The sequence below is a fragment of the Symphodus melops genome, assembly GCF_947650265.1.
Source record: "Symphodus melops genome assembly, chromosome: 22".
NCBI lineage: Eukaryota > Metazoa > Chordata > Actinopteri > Labriformes > Labridae > Symphodus > Symphodus melops.
This window is the reverse complement of record NC_136712.1, coordinates 14,910,750-14,933,471: the sequence shown is the minus strand read 5'-3', so window position 1 is coordinate 14,933,471 and position 22,722 is coordinate 14,910,750. Positions and strand designations below refer to the sequence as shown.

At 38.3% G+C, this 22,722-nt stretch overlaps 1 protein-coding gene across 1 annotated transcript; it reads left to right on the top strand.

Annotated features, from left to right (window-relative positions):
- Window positions 1-973: 973 nt before the first annotated feature.
- Window positions 974-22,380, top strand: LOC306818138 (mucin-6; the record flags this gene model as incomplete). Its single annotated transcript, XM_079335513.1, has 31 exons — window positions 974-1,141; window positions 1,247-1,757; window positions 11,047-11,103; window positions 11,950-12,175; window positions 12,690-12,819; window positions 12,953-13,016; window positions 13,646-13,728; window positions 13,973-14,168; window positions 14,281-14,406; window positions 14,490-14,610; window positions 14,685-14,820; window positions 14,907-14,984; window positions 15,090-15,159; window positions 15,267-15,404; window positions 15,517-15,666; window positions 16,785-16,879; window positions 17,028-17,160; window positions 17,459-17,702; window positions 18,018-18,058; window positions 18,282-18,370; window positions 18,617-18,771; window positions 18,856-18,994; window positions 19,173-19,277; window positions 19,568-19,759; window positions 20,331-20,403; window positions 20,609-20,778; window positions 20,987-21,143; window positions 21,355-21,462; window positions 21,646-21,787; window positions 21,917-21,945; window positions 22,097-22,380. Coding segments are annotated over 31 exons (4,410 nt in total), but the record flags the coding sequence as incomplete, so codon positions are not given.
- Window positions 22,381-22,722: the final 342 nt, after the last annotated feature.

The following is a 22,722-nucleotide window of genomic DNA, read 5'->3' as shown; positions in this document are numbered from 1 at the left end:
ATACCAACTTTTATCCTTCACTTTCCAGAACTCAGTATCAGGGCAGCATTTGTTGAGTTCTAGTGCTGTATTCCTAACTGTCAGATTTCGGAGGTGAAGTGTTGTGTTTTTGCTCTATCTGATGGCTTGAACCACACTCTAACAGTTACTGGAAATGAAGAAAGCTTTTAGTTTGAGAGATCTGTCCTCATTTATTTATTTTTTTTGATTTGAAGGCCAAACAATATGGCTCGTTGGTCTAGGGGTATGATTCTCGCTTAGGGTGCGAGAGGTCCCGGGTTCAAATCCCGGATGAGCCCATTGTTGTACAACCTTCTTGTGATATCATGGGTTAAAACGCCTGGTTTCCAGAACTCAGTATCAGGGCAACATTTGTTGAGTTCTAGTGCTGTACTCTGAACTGTCAGATTTTGGAGGTACAGTGCCACCTTTTTGCTCTATCTGATGGCTTGAGCCACACCCTAACAGTTACTGGAAATGAAGAAAGCTTTCAGTTAGATTGATCTGTCCTCATTTGTTCTTTTTTGATTTGAAGTCTGAAAGATGTGGCTCTTTGGTCTAGGGCAGTGATTCCCAACCTGTGGGCCAGTATTGCAAGTCGGCCGCGAAATCAAAAATAATAATGTTTTAAATGTTAAAACTTGTTAAAAGGATATTAAAGAATTTCAAATATTATTTTCATTATATTGTTTTTTCTTCAAGTATTATACATGTGACAAGGAAATGAGAGATAGGAACTTTTGTTGTTATCGGCCGGACCACTTTGCAGCGGGACCGCATTGTACTTGACTTGTTTACGTTTGACGACGATAGAAAAAAACTGGAGTTTACAAAAGATGGATAGCTGGCTAGCAACAGGAATAATTAAAAGGAAAAATAGACACGAAACTGATGGTGAATCGACCGCTGATCTCCCTGCTGTCAAAAAGCTGTCCACTGCAGCATACACCGTGAAGCACTGGCTACAAAGAAAATGCCCCAGGATCTGCAGAATGTTTTAGATGAGGCGATCAAAGCTGTGAACTTCATCAAGAGCCGTCCACTGCAAAGTCGGTTATTTGCGGTGCTATGTGGAGAGATGGGCAGTGATCATCACCAGCTGCTATTGCACACAGAAGTGCGGTGGCTGTCCCGGGGCAAGGTACTGACGCGACTGTTTGAGTTACGAGATGAAGTGCGTGTGTTTTTTCTCGACACAAAGTTTGAACTCGCACACCGCTTCAGTGATTTTGAGTGATTGGCTAAGTTGGGTTACCTGGCTGATATTTTCAGCCACTTAAATGGACTGAACCTCGCTCTTCAAGGGACAGCAGTGAACACGTTCAATGTCCAGATTAAAGTGGAAGCGACCATAAAAAAACTGTGGGCCAAGTGTGTCGACAAGTCAAACTATGACTCGTTTGAAAATCTGGCCGATTTTCTGACAAAGGAACAGAGTCAGCTTCCCATCATCGTGAGCAACGCTGTCAGAGAGCACCTGCAAGGTTTGGGGACCCAGCTGCGCGTCTACTTCCCCATCCCAGACGTGCAATGTAACTGGATAGAAAACCCAATCGCCAGCCACAGTGACGAGGTCCTCGCCGCTCTGAATTCAAAAGAGCAAGATAGTCTCCTGGATCTTTCATGTGACACTGCGCTGAGGCTGGTCTTCTCACAGAAGCACCTTACAAACTTTTGGCTTCACGTTGCTTCTGAGTATCCTGATCTGGCCAACAGAGCTGTGAGATTCCTGATGCCTTTCCCGACCACGTACCTCTGTGAGACTGGATTTTCTGCACTCGTGGCATTAAAAACTAAGTACAGAAACAAACTGAATGTTGAGCCAGATCTTCGACTGAAACTTTCATCCATTGTCCCAGACATCAAGCATCTGGTTGCTGCCATGCAACACCAGCCGTCTCATTAGGTGAGTCAGCATCTTGTTGGCCTGTTGTTGGACTGATCCACTGTAGCTTTATAAAAGTTTTAATTTTGTTTCGTTGCAATTTGTTATGAGAATGCAATGCATTTCTACATTGTTAAAGGATTCCGTTATTTATGAATCAATTGTTTATTAGCCTGTTACAGACAGACCTTTACTTGTCATTTATATGTCAGTGATATATGTGGTGCTGATTGATGTACGTGTCTATGCGTGCGTCTAATACTGAAGGTTATGTTGAGGTGATGTTACAGATGCTGTGTTAGTGACTGTGGAGCTTCCAATATGTTTCTCCTGTATTGATTTCAGGCCTTTATGTTCAATCTTCAATAAAATAAAGTGCTCTGAGAACGCATTATAATGCCTTTGTATTTATGGGGTTGGAGGTGGGCCGCGAAGATTTTTGAGACTTAAAAGTGGGCCCTGAGTTGGAAAAGGTTGGGAACCACTGGTCTAGGGGTATGATTCTTGCTTTGGGTGCGAGAGGTCCCGGGCTCAAATCCCGGATGAGCCTGTGATGGCATGAACCACACTCCAACAGTTACTGGAAATGAAGAAAGCTTTTAGTTTGAGATGTGTCCTCATTCTTTTTTCTTTTTTTTTCTGATTTGAAAGCCAAATGATATGGCTCGTTGGTCTAGGGGTATGATTCTCGCTTCGGGTGCGAGAGGTCCCGGGTTCAAATCCCGGACGAGCCCATTATAATGAAACATCCTTGTGATAGGTTGAAACGTTTCAAAAATGCCTGGTTTCCAGAAACCTCTATCAGGGCTACATTTGTTGAGTTCTAGTGTGACATGCTGTACTCTGAACTGTCAGATTTCGGAGGTACAGTGCCATGTTTTTGCTCTATCTGATGGCTTGAACCACACCCTAACAGTTACTGGAAATGAAAGCTTTCAGTTAGAGAGATCTGTCCTCATTTTTTTTTGTTTAGATTTGAAGTCCAAAAGATGTGGCTCGTTGGTCTAGGGGTATGATTCTCGGATATACTCTGTCTCTGCTATATGTACTCTGTTGCTCTGTCAACCATTTATTAGTGATGGGAATTCCGGCTCTTTTCGGCTCCCAAATGGCTCTTCAGATTTTTTGTAAAAATATGCATTATATCAAATGTTTATGATATAAACACTTTAATTTATGCACTCTGCAGAGTTGCATCTTGAAGGAAAATACCCAAATTTGTATGAGTCTTTGTATGAGTGTGTTGCTGCAATCATAAAATATATAAAACTATAACGGAAGTATTCGTGTGTGTGGTGTTGCTGCCTCACAATAAATAACTGAGGTGATCTTTAACTGTATATTAAGTGTTTGGTATAGGATATGGTGATTGACTGAGTGATATAGAGAGACTCTGGTCTTTCTATGTAGCTGGGTCCTGGTCTTTATATGAAGCTGGGTCCTGGTCTTTGTATGTAACTGGGTCCTGGGCTGATAATGGGCTTCCAGGACCTGACTCCACATTCATCTCACTGGTTCCTTCTCCTGCTCTTTCTCTCTCCTCTCCTCCTGTCTCATCCTCTGTTAAATTTTGAAAATGAAAAGCCTCAGTAGACTGAGTCATGATTATTACAATTGTAATGCCATGTTTAGTCACAGTATTACTTATCCATCCAAACATCCAAATAATATTATAAAATGCTGTTCAGCCTTGAACATGAACTTCAAATATTCTGATTCATGTCCTTTCATTTTTCAGCCCAGGCTAAATTTACATCTTTATTGTCTATCTGTTGCATCTATAGGCTCATTCACTGATTCTCATTCTCTTAGCTCTTTCTAAAAAGTTTAAAATAAAAAGTTCTCCTCTCCTCTTTGCCTAATCATCCCCTGCCTTTCTTGCTGCAACAAATGATAACTTGATTGACGCTGCCTCTTAAAACTACGTTACATCGTTGCTCCGATTCATTTAAATGCCCTTCTAAAAAATAGACCTGCAGTCACGTCACGAGACTCGCGACCGTGTTTACTTTCGGTTTTAATGAAACAAAACTTAAAGAAAAATAGGAGGAGGACACAACAGAGGTGTCAACCTCTGTCTCTGTCTCTCTCTCTCTCATGTTCGTCTGCTGTGTGTATAACCCCTCCCCTCCCCCTGCTCAGTGAGGACTCAGACGCAACCGCACATCTTCACCAATGATATCCGGCTTTAACAGAAAAAAGACAATAAAAAAACTAATCGGCTCCCATCTGGCTCCCGATGACGAGCCGGCTCCTGTCGTTCACTTCAAAGAGCCAAGTCTTAGAGCCGTTACGTTCGCGACCGACACATCACTACCATGTATGGCCAGGCTATCATGATAATTCAAAACAGCGCCACTTATGGTCCACCCTTACTGGCAACTCAAAATCAACCAGTATCACAACTATAAGACTTGCAAAGTACGACCAGTAGGCGATGGTCCTGTCAAGTTACATTATTTTGTGCATAGATAGAAGCAACTTCAACAGACTAGCACAACTATACTATTACTATTTAAGCATAAGGTCTTATAGCCTCTTCATACTAATCATGGTGATTTGACCTCATTCAGCGATTTCACATCACGATCGCGTGTCTCTTTAAATTCCAGCCGGCATGTTTCAGCCAAGTCAATGCGAAACCATTCGTCATATTTTCAATGAGATGCATACATCCCTAGGTTTTGGGGGGAACTGCATGGCAGACTACAAGCATTTGAATAATCGATTAATCGCAATGCAACTCGTATGGCTCGATGAGTCTGCGCACACTTAAAAGAACTTTGTACTTTGTACTCTTTGTTTCCTTTCCTTCTACTACAATTGTATTTTATTTCATTCTGACTGACTGAGATAACAGATAATGACGTGTTATTTCACAAAATAGACACAGGGTGGCTGCTATGGAGTTAGATTTGTAAGAAGAAAAACATATCACACTGATAGCAAAAAATAATATTTGAGAATAAAAATGTTTTGAAAACAAGACACAAGACAACAGTTTTGAAACAAGACACAAATCTAACTCTATAGTATGGAATTAGATTTAATCTAACTCCATGGTGGAGGCAGCACCCTCCAGCAGCATCACTCGGGGACCCTTAGTGATGCAGAGCAAAGTGAGCTCATAATCCAGATGAATGGAGAAAGAGCAACTGTTGTCCTGCGTCGCTGATTTCTTTGTAATATATCCAATATTTCCAGGTTGGTTGCATGCTTTTTATTTGTTGACAGATGCTTATGAGCGAATATGAATCCCCGGTGATATGGGGTCTGTAAGCTAAAAGCATGGTAAATGTGTAAACATTAAGTTTGACGGTACGTAGTCGAGGAAATCCGCATCGACTGTTTTATTTATTTTGTATCTTGTGGTTCCTGGGCATTTGCAGGTTACTTCTTTGTGTGTGGAGAGCAGCTGTGTGTGTAGTAAAACATTTGAAGAGTAACAAGTTAATGCTAATGTACAGGTTAAGATTAGTTACGGCTGCAGCTTCGTTTAGTGGCTCACACATTAATATTAGACAATGATACAGGTTCAGGTCATGGGATTTGGCGCCAAGTTACAATATGGTCATGTTTATGATTGTTTAAGACACGATTATAGTTGTTTATATAGTGTGAATGTAATACAGTGTGACCACAAATAAGATGTATTCTGTTTTTTAAAGTGAAAACTTGGAAAATGTACAGCTTATACAACAATACTTTTTTGATGAGAGGAAAAAGATATTAAAAGTGTTTTAAGGGACATGATTGATGATAGACAGAAAATGTGATTTAAAGGGGAAATGTTTGTTTTGGTTTCATACAACTTTTGCGAGGTTTATATTTGAGAAATATGTCAGGAGACATTGAACAGAACTTCTAATTGTGCTTCTAAATGCTGTCCAAATGTGGATATTAACTGTGCTTCAATGTAAAGCAGACAAAATAACAGAAAAGCCATTGTAGTGTATTTTACATGTGACACAATGTTATATGAACAGTTATGTGAATTGTAAGTGTGCTGTTAAAATGTGAACTTATGTTAAAGCAATTAGTGGTCTCAAGAAGAGTTTGGTTTAACACCAAAGTGAATGAAGTGGTTTATTAAGGGTTGTTTCCTTAAGACTGAGTAGGATAACATTTGGGTCTAAACAGGAGTAAACAGGTGTTGATCCTGAGGAAGAGATAATAAAAGTCAACCCGGCTGGTGACTGTCCCAGTTAACATGGCTAACCTGGACTGATGCTGTTTCTTGTTTTTGTAAATAAATGTCTTATATTACATGCAAGTCAGTGTCAGCGGATATTTCTTCATCATCTACACATCATCGTCAAAGGAGGAGGACTTGAGAAACTACACCATGAATGCAGTTACAAAGTTAAATTGAGTATGTAAATAAACCATAATCCGGATAAATGGAGAATGAGCAACTGTTGTCCTGTGTCGCTGATTTCTTTGTAATATTACCAATATTTCCAGAGCACTCCTTTATCTATATATTTGCCAGCGGAGACCTAGCCGGGACCCGCTACACAAATTCTGTCCTCAGTCAATTCTGTCAAGGCTTCAGTATGGACCGCATCTTTGTATCCTGTCATTTAATCCAGGTAACCACTTTTTGATGAACTCCCCTGTTCTGTCATAAATCAGTCAAAACTATTCATTTAAATACTGCCATCTTAATCATCGTCACTATGACAACAAGATTATCAGTCATTGTGGCAGCAGGACTGTCATTCATTGCTATAATTCTTGTCTTACACAATCCTAATAATTAGCTGCAGTTCTCACACTTATGTTATCTTCGCTCTTTATATCTTATTATTAGTGAGAGCTACAGCTCTCACACTAATAATAAGAACCTATGGTCAATTCAAAATGTGCATATTAAATTAACTACTGTAACTCATCGTGCATTTACTCAAAGCATACTAAAATTGCTGAGAAATTGCTGAGATACTCCAAAACCCACAGGTCAAATTTCGTAAAGATCGGTTAAACGGTGTGGCCGTGACAACGGTAAACGTTTTACTGTAATTGGTACTGTAGGCAAAACATTTATTATATCACTAAATGTTTGATCAAACTTTACCAAATTTGTCAACAGCCCTCAGGAAAGTATGAGGATACTGTATGATTATTTTCAGAATTTTACAATGAAATTTTGATAATTTGAAGAATTTGAAGTTCTAAGCTGCAAGCTCCATGTGATGTCATAGCCTCATCTAGTGAAAGTACATGCCGAGTCTTTGTCTTAACTGTGGCTTAGGCCGATGGCAAGTCCACCTAATTCGAAGACACTGGGTTAATTTCCCGAGTAAAATGCACAAGCTGCTCACTAACTCGCAACCTCCTGGTTGTGTGTTGTGAGGGCTTTTGCTTTACTAAACACTTAAAAAATGTTTGAATGATTCCAAATGAACTTTTAAAATATTAAATATCTATTGGAGCAGGTCTTGAAAGCTGATATCTCAAAAACTGAATGTGCTACAGTTTTCAAACTTGGCCACATGGTTACTGGTTGTCTGCTCAGTGTAACTGATCCTGTAGCGTCACCATGTGTTCAGTCATTAATTGTTTTGTGTTCAAGGTTTTCAAACTTGGTCACGTTTACTGGTCGTACTATGCTCAATACACTCATAAATGGTCCTGTGGCGCCACCATCTGGTCAGTCATCAAGAGTTTTGTGGTTAAGGCTTATAACTCGTTTACCATTAGCCTTAGGAAAGTAATATTGCTGATTGTGTGCTGAGCTGCAAGCTGCATTCAATTTTAATAGTATTTAAAATGTGAGATACTTCCTTGTTGTCTCAACAGATCTATAGCTCAGCTTGTTAAAATGTCAGTCAGGTAAGCAGAAGGTAGCAAGTTGAAATCCTGATGGGAACTAATGTTATTAAAGCTGCAAATGAGAATGTGCTTGACTTGTTGTATGATGCTCATAAATCGTACCAGCATGTGCAGCTCTCACACTGAAATTTCTCCAGAAATGTCCAATTCTACTCAACCATGTACTTAAAATCATGTATCTTGGTCACCAATTCGTTCAGACCAGTCTGGACCTGCAAACTTCATATCAGAGGCTACTTATGTGCCAAAGACGCTACTAACACGGTTCACATTTCTGCAGCATCTCAACCTGGTCATGCAGGTTCCTTGAGCACCAAGGTCTGACTCCTATTTTAATGCCTCTTGTATTCGTTTATTTCAACATCATCAATGATTACGACTTTAACATTCTGCAGTTATTACTTCTACGCTTGTTGCCATGGTAGCACTTAGAAAATGATTTCTGGGCTATGCTGCCTCGCTCATGAAGCTCTGGTCACGCCGGGCCTGATGGCTATAGGTCAGTCTTCAGTAGTCGTGCCGGGCCACACGATTATAGGGCAGTTTAGCGAGGCATGCAAGCCACGTCAGGTCAATAACCTACTCTGGTGCATGATCAGGTCTGCTTCAATACCCCAGAGTATATGAAGTCGTCATGATGGAGTCTAGCCCCCAAAAGACTTTGCACATTTCATTCTATAATTGTCGCACATTTCATGGTTAATAAATTATTGATCATTCTCAATCTCAAGTCTGTCCTGATTGAAATGAAGCTCAGCCAGCTCAGCTCAGCTCAGACAGGAAGAGTGGTGTTCTTTTTTTCATTCATTCATCTCCTCATTCATTCTCAAACCACGCCCCCTACTACTACCTGAATCTCGTTCTGGTGATCAGCTGATCATGGGTATCATCCCGGATTTAACCAACCAGACTCTGCCACGACCTTTCTCAACCAATCAACCTTCTGCTGTCAAACACTAAAAACAGTCTTTTTCTCCCACAGTACTTCTGTCATTTCAGTGCAAACACTGCAACCCTCCTCCGCCCCATTCACCTCCATCCAGCTCAGCAGAGTCCAGGTCCAGGAAACCCACTCCTCATCATAGATTCTCAATTAAGTCTCTCCCGATTGAAAAATGTTAACAAGCTGATTTCAATTTCAATTCAATCACACACTAAATTTGAAACTTTGGTAGCACTAAACATCTGATGGTGCTGTGGCTTAGTTGGTCAAAGTTCCTGTCTACTAAACAGGAGAGCCTGGGTTCATATCCCAATGGTACCTCTTTTACATTTCCTTATAATTGATGGCAATGTCTTAAGCATTGACAGCAGCATAACTTCATATGCAGCTTCATGTATATCTATTCCAGAATTGGCTTGAGCCACACCCTTAAGCCCCGTTTCCACCAAGTGCTCCGGGATGGATCAGTACAGTTTGGTATGGTTTGTTTTGGTAAGGCCTGATCCTAATTGTGTTTCCACAGCCAACCTTACCATATTTGTGCTCTACACTTTAAAAGACACCGATGCAGTCAGCACCCTGAAGAAGGCGCAAGCCGATACTCGTTGGTGTAAATCTAATCTGTCTCTTCAAACATTCTGAGTTCCTGGACCTGGATTATTTATACACATGGTTACTGGTTTTCCTCAACTTGTTTAAGATTTATTTTTGTCATAAAAATGGGAGTTTAAGGTTAAGTTATATGAAGTAAAAATACTCCTGTTAAAAAATTCTACAAACAATTCATTTTCGGTAAGTAATAAAGAAGGGGTTGTAAGAGGGGAAATATCAAGTTTCATTTTGACTGCTGGTATGTTGATAAGCCTCTTAATTCTTTTGATCACCTCACTGATTTAATCTTAGGGTTTGCCTCGATCTGCTGCTTTAAGTAGACTAATCTTTGCAGGAAAAGAAATCTGAGTAGTTGCACAAGACATCTTGAGGTACTTTCCCTCAGCTCAAATTGAAAATTAACTGACTAGATCCTGGTTCATGCACCTTGGCCATTTCCCTAGACTCACTTTTCATTGTATCATTGGTCAACTTGTCCTCTGTTAACGTTGTCTGCTTTCCTAATATTTACTAAAGGTAGGCATCCCTTTTTGTTCAAAGAAGTGACTGAATATTTTGCCCATTATGTTGGTGACCCTGCTATTGACCAGGTGTCGTTATATGGGGAAGGAAACATGTTTAAAAGAATAAAAGAACCAGCTCAAGTTTCAAACTCCTCTTTTGCAGTTACTTACCGACTGTGTTTGGACAGTTACCAAGCCCCGAAGATTAAGATCTCCATTTCACACTCACAATTTACCACTTGAGTATATATCATGGGAATTGTTGCCTTGAAATCCTGCACATTCATAACTTTAAATGTAACCTGAGAAGTAGGAGATGATTTGATCTGTGTAATCATTTCTATATGTTTATGCCTGATTACCATTTAGTTGAAGGATTTTAGTTTTTTATTTCTAGTTTCCTGGTATTTTTATTTGAACAGCGTCAAGGTCATGTGTTGATGTGCATGTCTCTGAATGCCACACCAGTCCAACACCCCCCCCCCCCCCCCCCCCCCACCACACACACACACACACACACACACACACACACACACATACACACACACACACACACATCTGTTTGTGGTTGGTGTGTGTGTGCAAGGACACAGCATATAAAAGCCATGTAGAGGGTTGTTTGTGCAGTTCCTCCTTGTTTCACCAGCTCTGCTGCACAACAGGGCACCAGGCAGCATGACTTTACAGCCACAACTTCTAGCTGTGTGCTTTTCTTTGGCCTCAGGTATTATAAACTCTTGCCTTTCCATTTATTCCTTTATTCTGCAAGGATATTGCAGAATACATTGTATTGTATTGTAATGGTGTTTAACTAGTTTTTACTTGTGCTGTTTATCAACATCGATAAATTATGATGAGTAACTCGGATCAATGTTTTATTAAGTTATTGTTGACACAATTTTTGTAATAAACTTCACATTTGACGGTAATTATTTAAATTTCCATTACATTTTTTTATGAATGTTTTTTTTTACCTGTGTTACAGTAATCTGGGATCTTAAATTCCTTTCTTCTTCTTTTTTTTTATAATTCACACTAATTATTTACTTCTATAAAGTGCTACTTATACATACAATCATTAGATATATAGTTCTCTGCATTATCCTGAAACATGCTATTTTTAATTATGGATATTTTTGGTACTCTTAAAAACTTTTAAGGTACATACTTTTGTACGTTTTAATAGAATTGAAATGGAAATACCTTTTCCCTACCATATCCAAACTCTTTTTTTCCAATTTTCATTTTCTTAAATGTTTAACTTACAGTTTCTCCTCTAGTTTTAGGGACAGTGGAATCAGTTGTAACAGCAGAAAGTCAGAAATGTAAGTATCATTTATTACAATTAAAATTGAAAAATTTGTTTTAAAGATTTTATTTCAAAAACTTGAAACAATAGCTCTTCTTGGAATAATTGCAAGGCAGGTTTATACAAAGTGTCGTGATTTGGTCTTGTTTAGTTGTATATTTTAAGAGTTGAGATGTTTATTTCTTGTTTTAGTAGTTTTGGTCCCCTTGTGTTTTTGTAGTTTGATATTGTGTAACTTTGTATACTTGTGTTTCTCTATGTTCTCGTGTGTCTTGTTATGTTCTGTGGGCCTTCAGTGTTCCATGCTTTACTTTGTAGTTCTAAGTTTTGTCTTAATTCCTGTCTGTGAGTTTCCCTCCAGTGTTGATTGCCCTCATTGTGTTCACCTGTGTCTTATTAGTCTCACCTGTGTTTGATTGCCCCATGTCTATTTAGTCTGTGTTTCTTGCCCTATTTGTCAGTTCATTGTCTTATTTGGTATGTGCTGGTGTATGTTCCTGTAGTTTGTTAGTTTTGGATGTAAGAAGTGATTTAATCTTTTCTATTGTTTAAATAAGTTATTTTGGTTTATGCAATGGGGTCTTCCTACTTTGATTTTCAACCTGCATGACAGTGATTTTTTTTACGACTTTGCCATAAAAGGTTACATTTGATAAAATATAAAAATCCTTAAATTCAGCATCATTAAAACACGCACACACACACACACACACACACACACACACACACACACACACACACACACACACACACACACACACATATATATATATATATACAGTATGTTACATTACATTCATTACTAACTTGAATTAGACTGCAAGTACTGTTTTGAATGCCTGATCATTTTTTTTATGATCAGACACTTGCAGGACGTTTGGCAGTGGGGTGGTCCAGCCTTTTTACGGTTCAGATTTCTATGTGCGGTCCAACTGTCCCTTCACCCTCACCCGCTTCACCCACAACCGGGTGGAATGTGATATCACAATACTGAGAGATGACAGCGGGCTTGTGGTCCAGGTGGAGATCATCATCAACAAAATCAGGACTGTTGTGCGGAATGGAAGCATTTGGGTGGAGAAGAATAGGTTTGAGTCTTACCTCAGCATATCCTGATACATGTTTGCAGAAATACAGAAAAACAAAACAATGTCACGTTAACTGTAGTAACTGTAAAAATGCAGCAGGAAATGTTTTGTTCAAATACATACAAATATATACAACTCATTCACTCTAATGGCATGGGTGCACAGCAACACCGTTTGTTTGCTATGTCATTGATATTGGTTGATTATTAGCTTCTGAGTCTTAGAAACTGTATTTTAATGGTTAGTCTCTTTGGTTAAAAAAAACATACTGAGTTTTTTTTAACATTCTGCAAGGTGACTTGGAGCTGTTTCATACTTCACTGGTTTTATCATTTTCTCTTATAATTCTAATTTATGTATGAACTTGAGTAAGGAGATTGAGGATTGATCAAAGTAGAAAGAAAGTTTTGTTCAATTTACTGAAGAAAAAAAGAATACATAATACTTAAGTAGAAAATTACAGCTCCTATTTTTGTATCTGTTTGAACTTTTGTCTATGTTTATGTGTTTACAGGGTTTCTCTTCCATATGATCACACCTATCAACACATCTTTCAGTACGGCATCTATACCAAACTGAGAAGCTCACTGCTTCCCCTGTCTGTCACCTGGCACAATGTACTTGGAGGAATAGACACTCTGTGGGTGAGAAATCACCACTTACTTTTCTAAATTGACTACCTGCATTAGGTTTAACAAGACAGACTATTTTAAGTTCATTTATACATTCACATGTAGTGTGGCCATTTAGAGCACTAAAGTCCTACATTTTATTAAGGTGGAGCTAGATCAAGAGCTGAGCATCGACATGACTGGATTGTGTGGCAAATCCAGTGTACGAGGTATGAACATTTTATAAGCCTTAAATATTTCAAATAAAAAAAACAACTATGTGTAAAAGAGTGCATGAGAAATAACATTTTAAATTTAATTAAGTTGGATTATCAAACACATGTAGGTGTTTCTTAAAGGATCAATCAAAGACACACTCAAACATGGATTCAATTGCAAGATTTCAGTGGAGGATCTTTTCAGTCTGGTTGGATTCACAGGCAGTCAGAAACACCAGCAAACAAATTCAGAAAAGCCAGAAAAAGAGAGGGTTATACACAAAATACTAACTCAGAAACATTTTAGGATGAGGTAACACTGAAGAAAACGTGTCAAACGGGCAACATGAGAGAGGGCACACAGGGATTAAATACACAAACAAGTAGGAGACAACAAGACACAGGTGAGGTCATTCAGGGCGGAGCTGACACACTCAACGGGAACCATGAAGAGCAGAATCAGGAAAACAGAGACAAGGGTAAGAAACAAATGAAATAATGAAAGGAAAAAAAAACAAAGGGTCAGGGTCTAGATGGAGTGTCAGTCAGTTGTTTCATCTTAACTTGTTTGTTGGAAATAACTTATTCTTGAAAAGTGTGAGTCCTCTGTTGATTTTTGACACTTTGTCAAATGGAAACAGGCAACAAACGGCAGTCTATCACGGAGAGCGTCATTGCTGATGATACATGTCAAATCAGAGATACTGACTCTGCTATGAATACAGTAAGTTCACAATTGCAAAAGCTGAATGTTACCAATTAAACCCAACAAACTGTATGTTGTTGATCATGGTGTATTTTCTATAAGCCTGTTGCCCTGTCTAGACTTATATCCAAACAATGATCTGATTTAGAAGACAAATATGGTATAATGTATTGAAGATAGTGTTTTTTATTTATTCATATTTTGAATTCAAAGTGGATACAAAGATCCAGATGTTGAAGTGGTTTTCTGATTACTTTTGAAGGAGTGCCGAAATTTCCTTTCCTTCACATTGGATTGTCTTCAAGAAGAGTTGCTTCGTTATATGCAGCTCTGTGAAGACAACATTTATGGCTTTGAAAAAAACAAATGCATCAGCTGTGCTTTCTTCAAAGAAATAGCCACCCATTGTGGAAACGCCAGCTATATCTGGAACATTTGGAGAGCTGTTACTCAATGTGGTATGTGCATTTTAAAACTAGATTTTTAAGCGCAATACATTGTTTGACCTTTTTGATAGCTCAGATTTGATAGATAAACGATGCTATGTTATGTTTCTGGTGGTTTATCTAGAAAAACCAAATTGTCCGGGAGACTTGGAATATGTAGAAGAGGGTGCGGCCTTTGTTCCAACCTGCACCAACCCAAATCCAACAACTTCCTACCAAGATCTCACCAGCTCATGTGTCTGTCCGAAGAGTGAGTATTATCTGTCTCTGAAAACTTGCCACTTTACTTATCTGACTCGGTTGTTAATTCAGTTTTTCTAATTTATCTTGTAGGTAAGGTACTCAATGATCACACAGAAGGCTTCCAGTGTGTAAGTGTGTCCAGTTGTCCCTGTGAGTTTGCTGGCAAAAGCTACACATCTGGAGAGCTACGCAGCACTAAGTGCCAGTCATGGTAAGTATCTATTGTAAATGGAAATATTCTTACTAGGGAATATCCAGGAACTCCTTTTTAATTTCTCTTCACAGTGCATGTGCCAATGGGAAATGGCAATGCTCCGAAAATGGGTGCCCTTCCAGATGTTTAATTGAAGGGCATTTTGTGACAACATTTGATGGCAAACAATATGTCCTGCCTGGTAAATGTACATATGTGGCCTCACAAGTGAGTTTTCACCATACCCCAGAATTCACAGTTAATCCTTTTTGTCTTTTCTTGATATTGATGGCTCTTTTAAAATCATTTTAAAGGGTCTCAACTGGACAATTGTTATTGAGTTTTCAGCAAAAGCACCCTCTTTGAAAACCGCTAAACTGCACATATTTCAGGTATGAGCATTGTCTCAGCTCAATTTAAAACATTATACACTATATCACAAGTCGAAAGCAGGAGAAGTTTCCAGAATTTGATAATGAATTTCCTCTAATTTGCAGGAAACGTATACATTCTCACACAACATGGTAAAAGTTGGAGAAGAGGAGATCCCTGAGCTTCATCAGACGGGTAAATACAAACTAGAATTACAGGCTGCTGCATCTGTGTACGCATCTTGAATGTGAAAGTCTGTTAAGCTAGTAAGCTATTACTTACCTACCTCTGCCCCCTGTCAGATCATGCTCTGGTTTTCTGGCAATCATCAATGTATGTCCAGGTGCACACAACCTTAGGAATTAACATTCAAGTCCAGATGTTTCCTGAAATCCAGCTATACATCACGCCAACGGGAAACCACATGGACCAGATGTCAGGTTAGGATACCAGGAATAGAATTGCATTTACTTTTAGTATAATTTCACAAGCTCCTAAGAATAGAAATCAACACAATGCAGAATCTTTTGTCGTATTTTTTTGGACTTTCAGGTCTCTGTGGCAATAACAACAATGACACTACAGATGACTTCACAACCAGCAGCGGAATTGCAGAGAACTCACCTCAACTCTTTGCTCAATCTTGGAGTGTTGGTGCTTGTGCAGTTAACATACCCTCCTCCTGCATCAAAACAGACTACGGTACCAATTCTGACAATATTATCATTAATATAATATATATTAGCTTATACATAATTGTTGATGTATCCTCCTACATTGTTGTTGAATTTCATTTAGATTATGAGGATAGATGTTTGATATTCCTAATCAGGAATTGGGGCATTGGGAGACATGGTTGGTTAGCATCTGACAAGACTTGTTCCTTTAGTCACGTCCTGACCTAAAAACATGAAAACACTTGCAAAATTAGCTACTCATGTGTTGTAGACAGACTGTAAATACAGAAGCCTTGCTTCAGTTTGAGTGGCCTCCCTTTCTGGGAGTTGTCTTTCATCCACATGAGCCAAAAAGACATTTTCTGCCTTTTGAAGAAGGCTCCAACTTCAAAATTTATTTCACATTTATACGACATATATGACCTGACCCAATGTCAATACAGATTCCTGTTACAACAGGTGAATTATCCTTTAATAAAACAAAGAATAAAAACTTATAATGTCACCATACCTCAACTAAAAATGAGCATTCTGACTTTCAATAATCTGAGAATAATCGCTAACAATTAAGACAATATTACACTTGTTCAATCTGTAATTCAAGAAAACAATGCATTTAAAAATCTGCAACACTGACACTCGTATATCAAAACATGCAGAGATTGTATACTTATGTTACACATTCTATAGCCAATAACAATTAATGTGGTTATAACATATCTGCACATGCCAGATCATAACCACTGGATGGCAGTACCGCTCCAGCTTAAAAATTCATTTAAAGCAGCTCTTTTCTAATTCATACATTAAAGTTCGTATCAAAATCGAAATCAGATGAAACAGTCACTTTCTATCTTATGATTATTATATAAACCAGAAAACACTCACGTGTATTTAAAGAATTAAATTTATTGAGATCAGACTGAGGGTTCCTGAGCAGATGTTTTAATGTTTGTCCTGACATAACAAGAATTGAAAGGGCTTCCCCACACTCAGCCTTTTACAGCCTCTCTGTGACTGTGATTCACATACATAGGCTTTTCTAGCTACATTCAAGTACACAAATTTATAATTTGCTCATATGATGCCTCCCACTGTAAAAGGTTTTAAAAACATAATTCATCATCTTGTGTGTTTTTTTAGAGATATTTGCTGATGACAAGTGTTCCGCGTTGAACTTACCAAATGGAATTTTTTCTAAGTGCCATGCTCATATCCCAACTGATCACTTCTATAAGGTAAGAAATCTTTTGCATGATATGAGATATGTCATTGTTTTGTCATAATAATAATGATAAATTAGACTTGAAGATGCTTACCAGCAATTGTCTGTCAATAATACATTTATCACAGCTCCTGTAAACATGAAGCTGCTTTTTAATTTAGGCCTGCATCCTAAGAACCTGTAACTGTGGTAGCAGTCTGCAGCAGTGCTTGTGTGTCGCTCTGGGCAGTTATGTTAAAGCCTGTGCCAGCCTGGGTGTTGAAGTTGGTGACTGGAGGAAAGATACCAACTGCAGTAAGTTCAAAAGGTTTTGTCCTCTCTGCACTGTTACAATATATTTTGAAAGACCAAATAGAGCAAAAAAAAGTCCAAATCATTTTTGTTGGTAATTAGCAAGATGTAATATTATTGTTTTGTAATATTTATAAAATGATACTTAAAAACCTTTAAGACACTTTGTGTTAATATCAATAGGTTTTAACATGACATTTACATGTATAAATATGCCTAATATTACTTCTACTTTCTACTTTAAAAAGTGCTGTTTTGTTATTGTGGTGTAGCTACTTCACATGTCAATGTTCTGTTGCAGCTGTTGAATGTCAAAACAACCAAGAATTTTCCTACAACATCCCTGCCTGCAACCGTACATGCGGTTCCCTGTCTGGCCCTGACCCTCGCTGTGAGCTGGGTGAAGCACTTGTTGAGGGCTGTGGCTGCCCAGAGGGAACTCATCTGAACCAAGGACATACCTGCACCCCAAAGGAAGAATGTCACTGCCATTTGAATGGTGGTTCAATCCCACCTGGGTCTGTCATTATCGACGGACGAATGTGGTGAGTCAATCATCCGAGTATGAAAAGCCTTTAATACTGGCTTAATGACAATTTCTAACGTATAACTTTTTAAATTATTTTTATTGAAGAGTAGAAACAAATGTATCCCCTCTTTTAAATGAATATTTCCCCCTTTCTCTAATGTGTGACAACTCCTCAACATATACTGTACATCATTAAAGTGTCAAATCCCAAACTCACCTCACAAGCTGTACCAAACTACTTTTAGGACAGTGGTCAAAATAAAACTTTTAATTTGTATTCAGTGATGTCCAAAAACGTCAAATCCCAAACCAAGCACTTTGTTGTTTGCAGCTCCTGTAACAATGGAAAGCTGCACTGCTCCAAGGACTGTGGTAAAATCTCTTTGCTTTGATCATTTCCATTTCATAATATGCCAGTTTAATGTTCTATTTCTGTTCCATTTGCTATGTTGTTCATTCTCCATTAATAGCGGAATTTTAGTCACAACATTTGTACAACTTTGGAATGTAACACTTAAAACAAAGGAAGTACTCGACAATGTTTACAATTTTGGAAAACGCAATGTGATTTGTCCTCAATGATTGTTTACGTCAGGGTGCAGAAATGGGAAAGTTTGTGTTCACTGCTCAGAGGACCGAATAAAAACAGCTCAGAAAACCTGTGACAGTCTCAGCAAGCCGATGGTAGGTGAAGAGATCATATGATTGATAGGGTTGTAATTATAGTGTTGAAGCAGGAGCTTACTTCCTGTTTAAAGGTAAATTATATAAGCTTTGTTTCTAACGCTATGAGGGCAGCATCAACTGCACTGTGTCATTTACTTTAGTTTCTCTTACTGCATCAGTTACTTTAACATTTTGTCATAAGATTTTATATTGTGATTTCACAGACCTTCAGCTAAAGGACTTTTCTTTTAATGTTGTTTCTAGGAGGGCAGTATGACCTGTGAGAGTGGCTGTTACTGCCCTAATGACCAGTATGAGGATCACCGTGGAAACTGTGTTTCTCTGGATAAATGCACTTGTGTGTATAGCAGCAAAGTATTCAGTGAAGGACAAAGTGTCAAAACAAACTGCAAAACATGGTAATACCTGCATTTGTTCTGCAATTCAGACAAAAAAAGAAATTGCAAAGCTTGATATGAGGTTTAAATCAACATGTTTTACAGCATCTGTCGTCAGGGTCAGTGGCACTGCAAAGATCAGCCTTGTTCTGGGACGTGTCAGGTTTATGGAAATGGCCACTACCAGACCTTTGACTCCAAATGGTACCGCTTTGATGGAAATTGCGAGTACACACTTGTAGAGGTAAAATAAAAGTTGGAATTAAATCCATGCTCATAATTCTTTCATCCACATTGTAGGTTTCCAATGCATTTCCTTCAAAGGATGTGCTACATCCATATAAGGGTATCCACATAAATTGGCTATGGTTTGCCTTTTTTCTATTACATGTTTTTGAAATAAAATATTGTTTTCCCTTCAGGATGACTGCGGAAAGAGAAATGGTACCTTCTCTGTGAGAGTAGAGAGTGTGCCTTGTTGTGATGAGGCGCTCACCTGCTCTCGCTCCATCAAAATTGACCTGCAGGTGGATGACTGTTTTGCTATACGTTTTAAAAATGTCTAAATGATATTGAACTCTATATCTTTAATCAACTTTTTCTTTATGGGCATCTGTCCCTCATATTAGGAAAAATTACTCAAAGAGACATTTACAAAGGATATACTTGATTTCTGCTGTGTTTTTGTCTAAAATGTCTACAAATCAACAACTTTTCACATGCGTAAAGCAGTCATTGAATGCTTAGGAGTGAAACAAGGCTATTTACTTAATATCTTCATATGCAATTAACCTTGTCCCTGTGCTGTGCTGCTAAGGGCAAAGTCACCTTGACGCTGAGCGACATGAGGGTGACCCGACAACATCATGTTAGTGGAACTCAGGAAGGCTTTCTTTACTCCATACACACTGTGGGACTTTACATCATAATCTCAGTTCCTAGCAAAGGGATCACTCTCATCTGGGACAAACACACCCGAATTACTGTAAAGCTGAGTGCATACTGGAAGGTGAGATATGGAGATTGTGAAGTACTTTCATTTATATATATTTATCATAACACACAACCTTTACTCTTTTAATACTCTTTCTTGTTAAAAATATTGTAAAAAAGAAGTATTACATTTTCTGTTCAACATGTGTATGATCGCTTACCTTGGTATTTCATTCGTTCAACAAGCTTCTATAAATATAATAAGTTCTGGTTTTGAACAGACCTGCTTGTCAACAGGCAAGTTAGGCAACTGCTTGGGGCCTTAGGTCAATAGGAGGGACCCCCCAACGACTGACAAAATCACAGCATTGCATCAAATGTGCAAATTTTGCAATGACTGTTGAAAACCTCCCTAATTGGGTCACATCTGACAGCACTTCCTCTCAGTGTCCTGCGAAGTGTCACATGCCTTATTGCTGTGAAAATAACAGACCCTAGAGGCACCCCTATTTTTAACGTTCATGACTTTTATTGAAAAGATAGGAACACCTTATTTAAGCATTAACCATTATTCATAGAATCATACTTCAAGGTTTCCTTTATTTATTGAATGTAATGTATTTTTTTTTTATCCACCTCTCCAACAGAACAAGGTATGCGGCCTCTGTGGGAATTTTGACTCCAATGAGATGAATGACCTACAGATAATCGGCTCAGAGGGTAAAAAATAATAAATTTTCTCATCTTTTAAAGCACATTCACAGAAGATGATTTGGGCCACTAAAAAAAAAATGTTTCTGACTTTTTTCTCAGAATTCTGGCTCTGAAAAAAAAAATTCAATTTTTTTTTAGTGGCCCTAATCCTCTTCTGTACCAAACTACTTTTAGAACAGTGGTCAAAATACAACTTTTAATTTGTATTTAGTGATGTCCAGTCCTGTGGTGTTTGGCAACAGCTGGAAGGCTGCAGCTCCTCCTTGCTCTGATGTGACAACTGAAATATTTCCGTGCGAACGCAACTCTTACTGCGCAGCCTGGGCTGAACGACGCTGTATGATTATTACTGGAGATATTTTCAAAGAATGCCATTACAAAGTATGTAATAATTATATCTCTAACTCCAATGTAAGGGTTTTTATTTCAGGTCTTGAATATGTATATTGTATATATATGCGAATATTTGGAAGTCTATTTGGAAGTCCTGGATCAATAAAGTAATATCCTATTGACATATCATACTGTGTGTCTATTTTGATTAATGGGATTAATATTTGCTCTTGTGACAATGCCCTAAAATGTATAGGTGGATCCAGAGCCCTACTTCCATGCATGTGTGCAGGAGTCCTGCTCTTGTGAGTTTGAAGGGAAGTTTCTGGGATTCTGCACTGCTGTGGCAGCCTATGCAGAGGCCTGCAGTGACCACGATGTGTGTGTAAACTGGAGAACACCTGATTTGTGTCGTAAGTTATGAGCATTTGTAGCCAAACACTTGCAAATAAGGACGAACATTAGAACAATTTCAAAGATCAGTAGGATGTATCATTTCTAGTTTTACTCGTTGTTCTTTTAAAATATTATGTCACATTCAGTACTTGTCATTATTGAATGTTTGCAAAATATAACCTATAACTTAATCTGTAATAATTCAATCTGTGACTATTTCTAACATAGCTGTCTATTGTGACTACTACAATGAGAAGAGCCAATGTATCTGGCACTATGAAGCCTGTGGTCAGATGGTCACCTGTGGAAGAAGCAGCTTAACTCACAAGCTGGAAGGTAGACAGACTTTTATTTAAGTATGCCAACTAGCTTATTTTTTGTTTGATATACTAGTGATATTTGTAAAGAGCAAAACAAATCTTAATGTAAACCAATGGTAAATGTTTTAACCATATCAATGCTTTCAAAAGCTATTATCCATTTATCAACAGTTTAACAAATCTTTTTGTCTTGGAATAGGTTGTTACCCAAGATGTTCAAAGGATACACCATACTATGATGAAAATGTTGGTGAATGCACCAAATTGAAAAACTGCACCTGTTATTTCAATGACACTGTCATTCAGCCGGATACTGTGGTACTGATAGATTCTAGATCATGGTAAGAATGGCCATTTAATGCCTTAATACATACATAATCAGATAACAGTAATAGTAAACATTGTGCAGTTTGTATTATGTGTAGTATTGTCAAGAGGAAATAACATCTTTTTTTTATCATTCTTGACAGCCTATGTATAGATGGCGCAATTCACTGTTGTAAGTACAAATGATTCGCATTGACATGTGCCTATTTCTCGGTTTACAGATTTATGAAATACATTTCAAGGCTGTTTGGTTTGTGTTGCTTTGTATTCATGGGACCTGTTTTAAAATACACCAGACCCTAATTCATTCCATTTTTTACCAGTGCCCACCCCAACTACGACTACCACAACTCCCACGACAACACTAACTACTGCTGAAACAACTGTGCCTTCTACAACACCACCAACAACAACAACAACAACAACACCACTAACTACTGTTGAAACAACTGTGCCTTCTACAACACCAACACCAACAACAACAACAACAACACCACAAACTACTGCTGAAACAACTGTGCCTTCTACAACACCAACAACAACAACAACAACACCACTAACTACTGCTGAAACAACTGTGCCCTCTACAACACCAACACCAACACCAACAACAACAACAACACCACTAACTACTGCTGAAACAACTGTGCCTTCTACAACACCAACACCACCAACAACAACAACAACACCACAAACTACTGCTGAAAAAACTGTGCCTTCTACAACACCAACACCAACAACAACAACAACACCACTAACTACTGCTGAAACAACTGTGCCTTCTACAACACCAACACCAACAACAACAACAACAACAACAACACCACAAACTACTGCTGAAAAAACTGTGCCTTCTACAACATCAACTTCTGCTGAAACAACTGTGCCTTCTACAACATCAACTACTGCTGAAACAACTGTGCCTTCTACAACATCAACTACTGCTGAA